The sequence below is a fragment of the Nyctereutes procyonoides genome, unplaced genomic scaffold (genome assembly GCF_905146905.1).
Source record: "Nyctereutes procyonoides isolate TBG_1078 unplaced genomic scaffold, NYPRO_anot_genome, whole genome shotgun sequence".
Lineage (NCBI taxonomy): Eukaryota > Metazoa > Chordata > Mammalia > Carnivora > Canidae > Nyctereutes > Nyctereutes procyonoides.
The window spans coordinates 8693554-8708064 of NW_026575040.1; the positions used below are offsets into that span (position 1 = coordinate 8693554).

The 14511-nt window shown below is 36.8% G+C and overlaps 1 protein-coding gene across 4 annotated transcripts in view; it reads right to left on the reverse strand.

Moving 5' to 3' along the window:
• The window catches only part of MAP2K5 (mitogen-activated protein kinase kinase 5), a 261355-nt gene that overhangs the window by 112137 nt on the left and 134707 nt on the right, over positions 1–14511 (reverse strand). For all 4 annotated transcript variants that reach the window (XM_055319757.1, XM_055319756.1, XM_055319754.1 and 1 more), the window contains 2 exons: positions 4801–4874; positions 3784–3834 (listed from right to left, as the gene is read on the reverse strand). In XM_055319757.1, the coding sequence (XP_055175732.1) occupies positions 3784–3834; positions 4801–4874 (125 nt within the window). The remainder of the gene's footprint in view (positions 1–3783; positions 3835–4800; positions 4875–14511) is intronic.

Sequence of the window (14511 nt, forward strand, 5' to 3'; positions counted from 1 at the left end):
GAGCAAGAGAGAGAGTGCACATGGGCAGGTGGAGGGGCAGAGGAAGAGAGAATCTCAAGTAGACTTCATGCTGAGCACAGAGCACAACACAGGACTTGACCCTGAGATTGGGACCTGAGCTGAAATCAAAAGTCAGATACTTCAGCGACAGGGCCACCCAGGCACCTCTTGATGGATTTTTCTGATCACAAAGCACAAGTATTTGGGTAAGGTTCTTTTGTTTTGTTTTAAAACCTTAACTATTCATAATAATAATGTCAAACATTTATATTTGATTAAAACATTATAATAAACCACAAAGACTGAACATTAGGTTAAAGTTTTACGGCCTTCTATGTTTAAAATAGAGTAAGATTTTTAGTAATTAAAACATCTGAGAAGTGGTTTAATGTAAGCCCCCAAAGCCTTCTCAACTTCTTTTGCAATCCTGCTGGATGAGAGCCTTTTAAAATATAGCTGAAAATATTTCTTGCATCAGCTTAAAGTGTCTACTGAACCTAAATATCTGCCTCGAAAATGTAGTATGTCCTTGAACTTGTCATTCCACTTTCCAATCTTGTTGGTCAATGAGGAGGTTAGATGACCAGATGACCTTCCAAGTCTCCTACAAGTTCCACCCTTAACATGCCCATAAGCTGTTAATTAGTATTATTTTTTCATGACTTAGGATCTTAAGAAAGCTGCCCTTTTTCCTAATTATCATTTTCCTATACCTTACACTTGAGATTACAGAAGAATGAAGTGAGATTGCATATGCAGAGCTATTTCTTTATTTTCTTTTCAATATTTGAGCAGCCTAGTGACTGTATTTGAGTAATTTGGGGGTCTTCTATACCTTATAATACAACTGAGATACTTAATATGAAAAGTTAAATGCTCTGCTTATAATTAGTGAGTAGGTCATCTAGGGAAGGCAGCTTTCATGAACTAATTTATTCATTTAGCACTGTGTGAAGGACCAGATATAGAGAATGAACAGAATAAACTCTGCCCCTCTGAAGATCACAATCTAGATTGGGAGAGACAGACATAATTTGGGTATAGTGGGAGGCACTGAAGTTAGAAGTTTAGTTTCTATAGATTGATTACTTAGGTCTGAATCCTGACTCTGCCACTTATTAGATGTATGAACTTGAGTAAGTTACTTAACTTCTTTATCCCTGTTTTTTCAGCTCAATGAGAATGATCTTACCTGACAGGGTTGTTGTAAGGATTTAAAGTATTAATATATATAAGGGTTTAAAAGAGTGATTGGCACATGGGGTTAAATACTAGCTATTATTATTGTTATTATCCTGTACAAATACAAAGTAAGAGAAATGGATGCAAAAGGAGGGTATCATACCAGCTGACCTCTAACTGTATAATCCCACAACTTATTATTTGTCCTCTACCCCACCTCCCACCCCCAACAATGTCACAATATCTTCTGTTTTTAAGTCTTTGCTCATCTCTTCACAGTGATCTCTTTTAATAAGCACCCTTTTCACATACTGTTAAATCATCAAATTCATACATTGTATGACTTTTTACTCTCTAAATGTATGCTTGGTACAACTTAAGTCTTTATTATGTCACACAAAATGTAGCCACATATAATGTTAAGCTTCCTATTTTGCCCATACTTTATGCAGGTTCAAGTGGTTCCACCATAACCTGGCTAATGGCATCGAAGATGCTCAGTAAATATTAGCTGATTAACCGAAGGCACTCAGATACAGCTTTCACTGGCATAGACCAGAAGCTGGCAAACTTTTTCTCTACATGACCAGAGCATAAATACTTCTCCCTCTGTGGGCCATATGGTCTCTGCTGCAACTGTCACAGCAGCTCCACTCTGATGCTGTAGTGCTGAAGCAGCCAGAGACAATACACAAACAAAAGGGTGTGGCCATGTTCCAATAAAACTTTCGTTTTTTACCTAATTTTTTTATCTTGAAATACTTATCAATTTACAAGTTGAAAAAAATACATACAGGGAAGTTCTATGCACCCTTCACCCAGTTCCCCTCAATGGTAGTTCAATAATACAATATTAAGGTATCTCAGGCAGGGATTAATAACAGGGATTAATAACAGAATAACGTTATTTCCATCTTCTCCACTCCCAACCTCTGATCTCATACTAATTAGGTAGGTATGTGGCTAATGAGAGTCTGCTGAATTGAGTGAAGCTATCAGGCTATCACACTTGGCTTTCTAGGTATCTTATGCTTTTTACAGCTTGAACTATAAAGCTGATGACTAGAACTCACTCACCCAAGAAGCAAAGCAATCTGAGCTGTGCCAATCTGAGCTAACATTTCATAATTTTAATCCTCAAATATTCAATTAACAGATGGATGCATCACATTCATCCATAAACCAAAAAGAAAAAAAGTAATTTCTTTAATGTATACCTGGGAAAGACAACTGTAATCTAGATTTGTACATTCAAACATAATGCAATTTAATTACTAGAGCAATTTAAAGCTACTAAAAACATGATGGGTAGATGAAAAGTTGTTTCATTTACAGTAGGTTTATTTATTTATTTTTAAATCACAGTGTTCCATATTCTTTCAAAGACTGAAATTGTGTATTTGGTAGGGATTTATTAACTGTAAAAGTGGTTCACCAATCTCAGCTAACCTGGTAGAGCCAAGGGGGCGATTATGTTTTATAAAAACAGATACAATGACTTCAGAGGTTACTTTTTTTTTTTTTTTACATTTCCTAGAAAAATGAGAAAGGATAAATTTTCTTTAAAAACCAGGCATGAAAAAAAAAAAAAACAACCCAGGCATGATGACAGAAATTAATGATTACGGTACCTTGATTAAAAAAAAAAAAAGGTTTGTACTGTTCTGAGAATAAGATCCAAAGTTCCATTTATATTAACATCTTTTTATCAAGATAATATATGAACTGAGAGCCAGGTTTCCATCCATACTAATATTTTTTAACTTCATATAAAGATTACTGGAAGTAAAATACACTACCTAAATAAATCCAGAATCCTCATTTAAAAAGAAAATTGAACATAAGCTGTTAAAATAAAACCTGGCTCCAAAAATCATACTAGATAACCTTCTTGCTTGTCTCTCCCAACCCACTCTTGAAGAGGAAACTAATAAACAAAAGCATTTGTGCCCCAAATAACTTCCCTTACTTAAAAGGTAGGAATAAGGAAAGGGTTGACATCAAGTCCACACTGGGTCTTTGAAACAGTTCTATGCTTCTAATTTTCATACATGGTAAATTTATTTCAGAGAAATTAATGTTATCTTATGACAGGCATTAGCCCAACAAGTAAACAGAATATAGATGTACAAGTTTGAAAGAGAATTTCCTGCCAAACCTTTATTTCAGAGATCCATAAGTAAGAGTTGGTCATGTCAAAATTTTAATTTTGATGAGGTGACAAAGCCTGTATTTCTGGAAAAGAACAACCAATCTTATTGACTGACATTTTGGGATACTTGAGGGTTAATTAAATGAGCAATGTGGCAAAGTGGTCAATGTGCTTTAAGGTGCAATATTTCTGTAGGATTAAGCTTCGAAACTCAGCAATTTCATACTCGAACCAACTAGTTAAGTCAACTAAGCAGATCAGTTGGCAGCTCCTATATAAACCCTAATGCTTTTTAGAAAGATCTAAAAATCGGATCATGACTGGATTGACTTTGTAATTTATGATCTGTTAGGATAAAGCTGTTGAATTAATTCAAGAATTCTACATTACCAAGTACATAAAGATAAAGATGTTGGTTTTAAATGTTATTTTTGCATAAGTTTACTTACCGCCATATAAGCATTTGTTCCAACATACGTCTTGGCTATAGAATTCACCAGCTATGAGACAAAACAGTCTGTTAGAACAATATAAAGATAATGTGGAAATAAAATGGGCAATTATTCCTCATTTAACCTACAATCATCATTTCTATAAATCAACTAAAAATTATGTAAAAGGGAACAAATTTATCTACAAAGGCATTAAAAATGATTAAATCTCTCTTTTCTTTTGAATGTGATTTCCAATTTAAACAAGCACAGCATTACAGTTTATAGCAGATAACCTTAAACAATTCACTTAAGCAGGATGCTTATGGCTTTAGTACCCCAAACCCGCCTGATATAAAAAGTCAATTTGAAGTAGAATTTGAACACACTCATTTTTTAGTCAGATGGCTCAAGATGTGAATGAAGCCCATGCATTACTAGAATGGAATGAACACTAAATACGCTGGAGGGATAACAGACTTTGACAGCCCATAATACAACGATGACCTTCGCTTTGGTCTTCGTGTTTGGCTGGGAGTAAAGGTGGCTGCAATTCAAATCAACATCACAGCACGCTCATGGGTCACTATCACCGGGGTTCTCAGGGGAGGCCCAAAATGGAAATTAATTAAAATTTGTGCTGCACATTGTAATGGCCCTCCACCATTGTTGCTCCCAATATTAATTTTTATTGTGGGCCAGTTGGGCTCCCCAGGCACAGCTCCCACTCTGCCCTCCCTTTTGTCTGGTCAAAACGCTTTCATATCAAAGCTGCATATCAATGAAGTTTGCTATTCGTAAGTAGTAATTACAATATCAGCAGTTTTTACTGTCATTAAACAATGAACAATCATATTCTGATGAAGGAAACTCGCTCAGAGATTAAAAATGAATAACACACTCCCAGCCGAGGAGAAGATGCAGAGTTCTGTTTGTCTGGCAGCTAGGTGATTTTTCAATCCAAAGAGTAGACTGAAAATAAAAAGTGAATGCTGCAGAAAAGAGAGCAAACTGGGAGGAAAAAAAGAGACCCACCTGAGTGCTAACTCCAAAATCGCACAGCTTGACCTGTCCTCTTGTGTTTACTAGCATATTGGAGGGCTTCACATCTAAAAAGGGACCAGAAAAGTCCATGTAACTAATTCTGTATCTACAGTGTATGTTTAATAAAAACACACATGCACACCATACCATATTGCAGAAATGACATCATCTGTTCCACCCGGAATTCTAATCACAAATTTAATGCAAAGCATTTTATCTGGAGGCAAAATGTAAGGTCCTAACTCCTTCATTTCCAACCATTTCTGGTTTCTATGGAAGCAAGGGATTATTTCAAGTGAAAGTCAAATAAAATCTTGGCTTCCAACAACAGTAAATACATCCATCATCCTATCCCCAGGCTTTCGGGAAAAGTAGGTGGATAAGAAAATGTAATCTTCTGGCAAAGAATTTGCACAAAAAGGTTTAGCTTTGCTGTTGATGTGAAACTACTCCTCCCATATAAGAAGCAGTAAGGCCAAAGGGAAGCCAACAAGAAAAAAAAAATCATTCATATGTTGCTGCTAACAGGTCACATTTGAATGAAACAATGACAAAACGAATGCAGTACTGTTATCTCCTGGTTTTATGTGACAAATGTCATTTCAGATAATGCTCAGAAATTGGTCTAAAAGGCATGTGGATGTGTGTGCATATATGCATGTATCGATCTTTGTTTAATTTCTCTTTCTCTTCCCTTACACCACTTTTGACTGCTGTTATATAGTAAAGAAAAGAATTGACATAGCTTTTGCCAAGGCAGTCAGTTGCTAACTACTGACACAAAGGGTTTCTGTGAAGCATTGCCAGAGACAACAATGAGCCATTTTGGGAATTCAGGGACCCCACAAAAACCATCCCATCAGGACAAGAACACACCACTGTCAATGGTACAGAATAGCACCTGCTTCAACGTTTCATCTTCAATGGCAAAAGTAGTCTGGAAGAGACAACTTGTTATATTTAATATAGCGTATAACCTGAATTATGCCAAAACTGAATGAGAGACTCAATTTTTAATGTAACATTAAAAAAAAATGTGAGTCAATCCACCCTGACCCTCCACTTTGCAAAAGGCAAATGCCATCTTGCCAATGGCAGGCACTTAATTCAAACTTCAAGTTCAAACTCAGTAACCAACAATTATTGAAGTCTACTATGTGACAGGCATGTGCCAGGAACTTTCTCAAAAATGTGCTCATATAGCACTGGGTGTTATTCTGTATGTTGGTAAGTTGAACACCAATAAAAATTAATTTATTAAAAAAAATGTGCTCATATTGTGCTGCCTACCTAACACTAGAATGTAAAAGCCATGAAGACAGCAACTTCGTTTCTTTTGACTACTACATTCCCAGCCCCTAGAAGAGTTTCAGGGAGATAGTAAATGCTTACTAAATATCTGTTGAACAGATGATAGAATACATGAACGGAAAGAAACCATACATACAAAGTATGATTTTATGTTGACGATTCTGTTTCAGGGATCAGAGGTTGGCTATAGAACAGGTCTTCACACAAGACATACTATAATACTTCCTTTAGGGCTCTCTCTAAAGAGAGAGTTTATGCCTAGGCACACTAACTTGTATAAGTTCTTTTACCAACTAGTTTCTCTGCCTCCAATTTTCCTCAATCTGAATTATAAATCTTATACCACCATCACATTAAAATTACCAAATTTGGGATCCCTGGGTGGCGCAGCAATTTGGCGCCTGCCTTTGGCCCAGGGCGTGATCTTGGAGACCCGGGATCGAATCCCACATCGGGCTCCCGGTGCATGGAGCCTGCTTCTCCCTCTGCCTGTGTCTCTGCCTCTCTCTCTCTCGCTCTCTCTCTCTCTCTCTCTCTGTGTGACTATCATGAATAAATAAATTAAAAAAAATAAAATAAAATTACCAAATTTACTACATCATTTCTCTCCTGGATGAAGAAATAAAATATTCCTTGACCTCTTCACCTAAATGTGAACTAGTAGTTAGTGGAATACATACGTAGCGTAGACAGCCACCATAGATAATAAATGTTTGGTGAACTGAAAGAAATGTTAGACTCTACATATGGGTAGGTCTTATTTTACAGATATAATTCTCATTATACTCAACTTTGAGTATCTTTCTTTTGGACAACCTGCTCTTTTATATATTGACATCTTTAAACCACTCTTAAGCTACATCAGATGGAGACAGTTAATGAACAAATATTTTGAGCTCCTGGAAGAAGGACCTGCTTGGAAATCAAGAGATATGCCAAAATCAACAAATCTTTAGCTTTAATCAGATACACTTTTGACTTAAGTGGACCAATAGAGAGAGGAACACTGAACAACAGAATTGCTAGATTATATTCTAAAAGGCAAAGTGTAAATAAGAACTTCATTGCATTTTTCTGTTCTCCAGCAACATCTTTTTTTAACTTCCAGGCAAAGCCTGCTCTTTGACTTTTACACATTCACAGCCTAGTTCTTGGGAAAACTTCATATAGGAAAATAGTAAGCATCCACTTATCTTTACATCCTTTGTATTCCACCTGGACTGTTTTTTTTAATTTTTATTTATTTATTTATGATAGTCACACAGAGAGAGAGAGAGAGAGGCAGAGACACAGGCAGAGGGAGAAGCAGTCTCCATGCACCGGGAGCCTGATGTGGGATTCGATCCCGGGTTTCCAGGATCGCGCCCTGGGCCAAAGGCAGGCGCCAAACCGCTGCGCCACCCAGGGATCCCCCACCTGGACTGTTTTAATCACAGTCTCAGATGTTGTGTGTTCCCCTCACCCTCTCGCTGACCCCCAGGTTGAGAAACCCCTCCTCAACCCTTCCTCAACTATTGAGGAAGTATAGTTGAAGCCTATACTTCAACTCAAGTACCCACCTTCCAGTTGCCTTAACTAATCAGGCGAACAAAGTCATGGCTTCCTTTGAACTGTTAACATATCTACTGTCTGTGCCATTTGTTTAGAACTAAGTATGTGACACTATCTGATTAGCAGTTATTTACCATATTTACTGGTGTAGGTATTGCTTCCCCTAGTAATAACTTCACAGGGTAGGAATATGCTTCACACATCTTTGTATGTATCTCTTCTGACAATAGTACCTTGCTCACTGGTTAATGGCTTACTATTTATTTGGCTTTATTTGAAAGAGAAAGAGAGAGCACATGAGCGCATGCACAAGCTGGGGGGAGGGGCAGAGGGAGAGGGAAAAGTGGACTTACCCACTGAGCAGGGAGCCCAATGCCAGGCCCAATCCCAGGACCCTGGGATCATGACCTAAGCTTAAGGCAGAGGCTTAACCTACTGAGCCACTCAGGTGCCTTGGTTAATGGCTTTTTATTTTTATTTATTTATTTATTTTTTTGGTTAATGGCTTTTTTTTTTTAAAGATTTATTTATTTATTTATTTATTCATGAGAAACAGAGAGAGAGAGAGAGAGAGAGAGGCAGAGACACAGGCAGAGGGAGAAGCAGGCTCCATGCAAGGAGCCCGATGTGGGACTTGATCCCGGGTCTCCAGGATCACATCCCGGGCTTTTTAAACAATATACTAAATTTGCTAATAGAAGTAACACCCGCCCCCTTCCCAGTAATATCTTGAGACATCATCTGAACATAACAGACCCCTTTAAACAAAACCAATGGATTTAGACTAGGAGACACAGGACCAGTGTTTTAGCTTTTTGGCCTGGTCACAAACTTGACATGTGATTTTCATAAGGCAGGTGATGTTTTAATTCCTACCTCTGCAGGGAGACATAATAGCCACTGTGTCAATCTTAAAGAACTATGAGGATTGGATGAGATAATGAATGTAAAATTGCTTTTCAACTGTCAAACACTCCATAAATATAAGGTATTATTATCCACTGTTATACAACAAAAGTGGTATATTTTAATATATTTAGGAAATAATGTTACTGTAGCACGTTTTAGCTGTACTTGAGTAAAATACTATCTAAAAGATGATAATTCCCAAAGTGCAGTATGCACAACTATAAAAACAATTTAATGTTCATGAGGAGGCATTTTCATCAGACCACGTACACACATTCCTCAACAAGGCTACTGAACTGGTCTTCCTGTATTTATGCCTGCTCTACTACAGTCTGTGTTGAACACAGCAGGTAAAGTGATTCTCTTATTCATTTAAAAAAATTTTTTTTAAGTGATCCCTCTAAAACTACATCAGATCATGTCATTTCTCTGCCTAAAACCTCCAACAGCTTCACAGGTCAACACAAAACACAGCCCTCACAGTAGTCTCTGAGCTGGTTCCCACTAGCTCTGTGCTCACACTCTTCCTATTCCTTTCTCTGCCCAATCTGCCTCATTTCACCAGCTTCCTTGTTAGACATGTTCCTGCTTTGGGGTTCCATATCTCTAGAATACTCTGCTCCCATATATGAGAGCTTGCTCCTTCATTTCTTTTAGGTTTCTACTCAACTGTAATCTTTTTAAGAGAAGTCTTCCCCAGTTACCCAGTATGAATGGCAATACCTTTCCACCCCAGATATATGTGTAAGTCTACTCTCTCTGTCCTTCATTGTTGAAGGGAACCTCCAGAAATGCAGAGACTTGATCTGTTTTGTTCACTACTATATCTAGAATGGTATCTGGAACCAACAATAAACCATATTTGTTAAGCAAACAGTGAATGAATGATATCTTTACTAAATAGATTGGGAAACGTGCTCATCCAGAGAATCTGGCCTGAGAAAGAGCTGGATCTTTTCCTACATAATAGGATACACTTCAGAATGAATACGTTTTACTATTAATGAATACAGTTTAAAAAGACATTTTTCAATCTGGAAAGAATCCATAATCATTCAAAAACATTTATTCAAGAAGTATTTACTGACACCTTAACATGTGCCAGGTATAATGGTAGGTAATGTGGAGAGAAACATGAGTAAGACCCTGTCTCTGCCCTCCAGGTAAATTCAGGCCAAGGACCTGCTGGCATATTCTTTTACCAAAATATAGCAAATGACATTTGAGGATAACAACACTGCTTATGTATAGTCTAAATGGAATTCTCTTCCTGAACAACTGGCATGCTTCTTATAATAAAATCAATGAGAATTACATAACTAAAAAGCTCCCAAACTTGGCTGTGCATTTAAAAACAACAAAAACCAAACTGAAACAAAAACCAAAACCCAATTTTTTGAGTTCCACCTCAGATCTACTGAATTAGAAACCAATGTAACACAGCCTGGTTCAGATCAGCATTTAGAAAAGACTAACATAACCTTCTATATTACTTTTTTTTTTTTTATTTATGATAGTCACACAGAATGAGAGAGAGAGAGGCAGAGACACAGGCAGAGGGAGAAGCAGGCTCCATGCACCGGGAGCCTGACGTGGGATTCGATCCTGGGTCTCCAGGATCACGCCCTGGGCCAAAGGCGGGCGCCAAACCGCTGCGCCACCCAGGGATCCCCTATATTACTTCTGATTTAACTACTATACAGTTAAAAATATCTGAAATTAATTTTTAAAAATCAACTTTATTCATAAAAAACAATATTATTGCAATCATGTTGAACATAGTTTGATGAGTTTGACAAATGTATGCATTCATGTATCCACAACACAATCAAGATAGGAAACATTTATGTGACCCCAAAAAGTTCCCTGTGCCCATTTTTATAGTCACTCCCCCCTGACCTAAGTTTCTGTTATAGTTTTTCTTTCTACAGACACTATAAATCCCATAATATGTTGGCTAGTGTTTAGATGGATATCTGTCATTAATATTCAAAGTTCATATGCTGCAGACAGTACAGTTGGGTCTTGCTTTTTTTTAACTAGTCTGACAATTTGTGCTTTAATTGGAGTATTTAGACCATTTACATTTAATGTAATTATTGACATGGATGAGTTCAACCTTAACATCTCACTATTTGTCCCATCTGTTTTGTTTCTTTTTTCCTTCTCTCCTTGCTTTCTTTTGGATTAGTTAGATTCCTTTTTATCATTCCACTGATCTCTACCGTTGGCTTCTAAGCCAGAGGTTGGTAAACCTTTTCTGTAAAAAAGTGTATTTCAGGCTTTGAGGGCCATATGGTTTTTGTTATAACTATGCAATTTTGTTGCTGTAGTGCAAAAGCAATCATAGGCAACACATAAATTAAAGGGTAACAGGCAATGAGCCAAATAGCCTGTGGGCTAAGGTTTGCCAACCCGTTTGAGGCTTTTTTTTTTTTTTTAATGTTTTTTTTTCTAGGATTTATAGTATGTTTCTTTAACGCCTCACAGTTTACTTTAAAGAAATATTTGTAAGGCAAGAACTCACAATACACCTCCACTTTCTTCCTCCTATCCTTTGTGTTACTATTATATATCTTTTCTCTACATATAAGCTCCACAATACACTATTTTTGTTTTAATCTTTTAAAGAAATTTAAGAGTGAGAAAAAAGGCTTTTGTATATATCCACATGTTTACCATTTCTAGTGCTATTTATTCCTTTGTGTAGGCCTAATCATCCATTTTTAGCATTTTCTCTCTGCCACAATAACTTCAACATTTTTTATAATGTTGGCAATAAGTAAACATTTTTTCTCTGCTTTGTTTGCCTGAAGAAGTCTTAGCTGTGACTTTTGAAAAGTATACTTACAGAACACAGAATTTTTGATTGACAGGGTTCCCTGTCCTACCCCAACATTTTAAGGATGTCTTTCCATTATCTTGTAGTTTACATAGCTGCAGAGAAGAAGTCTGCCATTATTCCTCCTCCTCCTTTCTTATTTTGTTTTCTCTGAATATTTTAAAGATTTTTAAAGTCACTCGTTCTTGAATTTTTTTATTCTGTTGCACTTTGGTATGGTTTTGTTTGGTTTATCCAGTTTAGGGTGTGAACTTCTTAGATCCATGAGTTTATGGGTTTCATCAAATTTGGAAAGTCTGGAGTCTTTATTTCTTCAAATTATTTGTTGTTTCCTTTTCTTTCTTCTTTCCTTCTGAGAGTCCAGTTACACATATCCTAGATTTCCTAATACTGTCTCAAAGTATCTCAGTGAGTCTGTGCTAATTATTTTTTTGGTCTTTTTTTTTTCTAGTAATTTTGGATAATCTCTCTATATATTTCTATCATTAATATCACTGATTATTTTTTTCTGTAGTGTCCAATCCATTATTAATTCCATCACATAAAATTTTAAAATTTCAGATATTTTATTTTTCATCTCTAGATGTTCCATGTGATTTGTTATGAACTTCCATTTCTCTCCTCATAATGCTCATGTTTCCCTTGAGAACCTTGAATTTACTTGTAGTATTTATAATAACTGTCCTAAAGTCCTTATCTGCTAAGTCCACTATCTCAGGGTTAGGGGGCCTGTTTTTTTTCCTCCTAGTTATGATCTTTCATCCATTATCAGAAAAATTCATTTACCTACTAATTCTCATTTGGATACCAGATATTGTGAATCTTATGCTAAGTTCTGAATTTAGCTGTAATCCTTTGAAGAATGTTGAACTTGATATCAGCAGGTAGTTAACTTATTTGTAGATAGCCAGATCATTTTGAAGCTTATTTTAGGGTCTTTATTCATGGAGAGCCTAGAGTAAGCCCTACTGTCGAGCTAGGTTAGCCCCACTATGAAAGCATGACCTTTCTAAAGTCTCTCTTGAATGCTCCAATGTATTCAACAAGGTCTGTCCACTCTGGCTGATTGGAATTTAAAAAATTCTCAACCTTGTATAAGCTTTGGGAATTGTTCAGCTTAAGTTCCCCAGAAATTTTCTTTCCCAGACTGTAGCTCTTTATCTAGCTTATAAGATTTCACCCTATGAATACAGAGGTTGATATTTGGCTGAAGACTTAAGGAGACTCTAATACAATTTCTCAAGCACTTTCTCTGCATAATTTCTGCCTCTCTAGGGCTCTGCCCTGTAAATTCTAGCCATTTTGGTTGTCTTGATCTCCAAACTCTGTCTCTTCAGCTCAGTAAGACCTTTGGGCAGGTCCCCTCTCTCTATCCAGAAACTATCTCAAGGCAGAAAGCTTGGATGATTATAGAGGTCACTTCATCGATTACATTTTTTCAGGGATCACAGTCCTAAATGCTTGGTATCTGATGTCTGAAAACAGATGTTTCATAACTTTTGTCCAGCTTCCTAGCTGTTTTTGGTGGAGGACAAGTCCCATAGTAGTGACTGCTTCCTGGGTAGAAGTGGAGATAACTCTTTATTTTAAAATTCTTGTCTTTTATCTTTTGTTCATTAGATTTTATTTATATATTCATGAGAGACACAGAGAGAGGCAGAGACATAGGTAGAGGGAGAAGCAGGCTCCCTGTGGGGAGCCCGATGTGGGACTCAATCCCAAGACCCTGGATCATGACCTGAGCCAAAGGCAGATGCTCAACCACTGAGCCCCCCAAGTGTTCCTTGTTCATTGTTTTGACCTGACATCATAAGATGCCTCAAATATTTTTTTTAAAGCTCATAATTATTATTTTTCTAGTAATCTCTATACGCCTGAGGCTCCAACTCACAACCTCAGGATCGAGAGTCAAGTGCTCTTCTGAGCCAACCAGGAACCCCTCAAATCCTTTTTTGAAATAGGGTATAATATTAGAGATTTATTTAATTAGACTAAATTTTAATTCATTTGGCAGAATTTGAAGCAAATGGGATCTCTTTTAAATGCTGGAATGAAGACGGCTCCTCCAATTTAAGTTTTACTTCCCCTGAATACAATATTCTACCTTATATCTAAGGTATCAACAATCTTAACATGTAGCTACTGAACTTATTACTTCCAAGTGTTCATTTAAAACATGCAAATTCTGTAACTCTTGAGAACAGCTCCAGGAATACTGAGGTGATTTTTTTCTGGTTTGTTTTCAACTTCACTCCAAGCCATAAACATGACAGGTTAGGCAGAAAGTTTCTTTAAAGGAGGTAGTTGTTAACGGTGCTTATTTTAATGCAATCTCAAGTTATGGAAAACAAATAGCAACTGAAAGCGTATAGTTTTTTTATTCAGCTCACTTAAAAACACCATAGCCTTTCTTCTGTAAGCAAAGCACAGAAAAGATGAGTCATTAAAGTGACTGATTATAAATGGCAATCATCAGGGCAGATGTAAGTCATTTTGGTTTAATCAGGCCATTAATTATTAGGGTTTATCAATTAGTTTTATTGAAGGCAAGGGAGCTTAAATGAATAGTAGGGCATTGATTTTAACTGAGACATTTTCTCAAAGAAAATACAAATGAAGTGTGTAAAATTACAGGTCCTCTTCATACCACTAAAAAGAAATAAGCTTCATGTAATGTAAAACATAAGGCTTTGGTGAAAAGCCAAATTAACTCCAATTCTTTCTTTGTATTACACGTTAAATATGTTTTGGTGTTCTCTAACTTGTAGCAGTCTGATTTTTATCTATTTTGGCCAAGAGGTCAATATCACATTGACAATAGGTACAATGCAAAGTGACCCATTTTTAAGGCAGGTATTTCTTATCTTCTTTCATTTTATTTTTTTTATTATTTTTTAAAAATATTTAATTTATTTATTCATGAGAGACAGAGAGAGAGAGAGATGGTGGCAGGCAGAGACACAGGCAGAAGGAGAAGCACGCTCCCTGCGGGGAGCCTGATGTGGGACTCAATCCCAGGTCTCCAGGATCAGGCCCTGGGCTGAAGGGGCACCAAACCGCTGAGCCACCTGGGCTGCCCATCTTCTTTC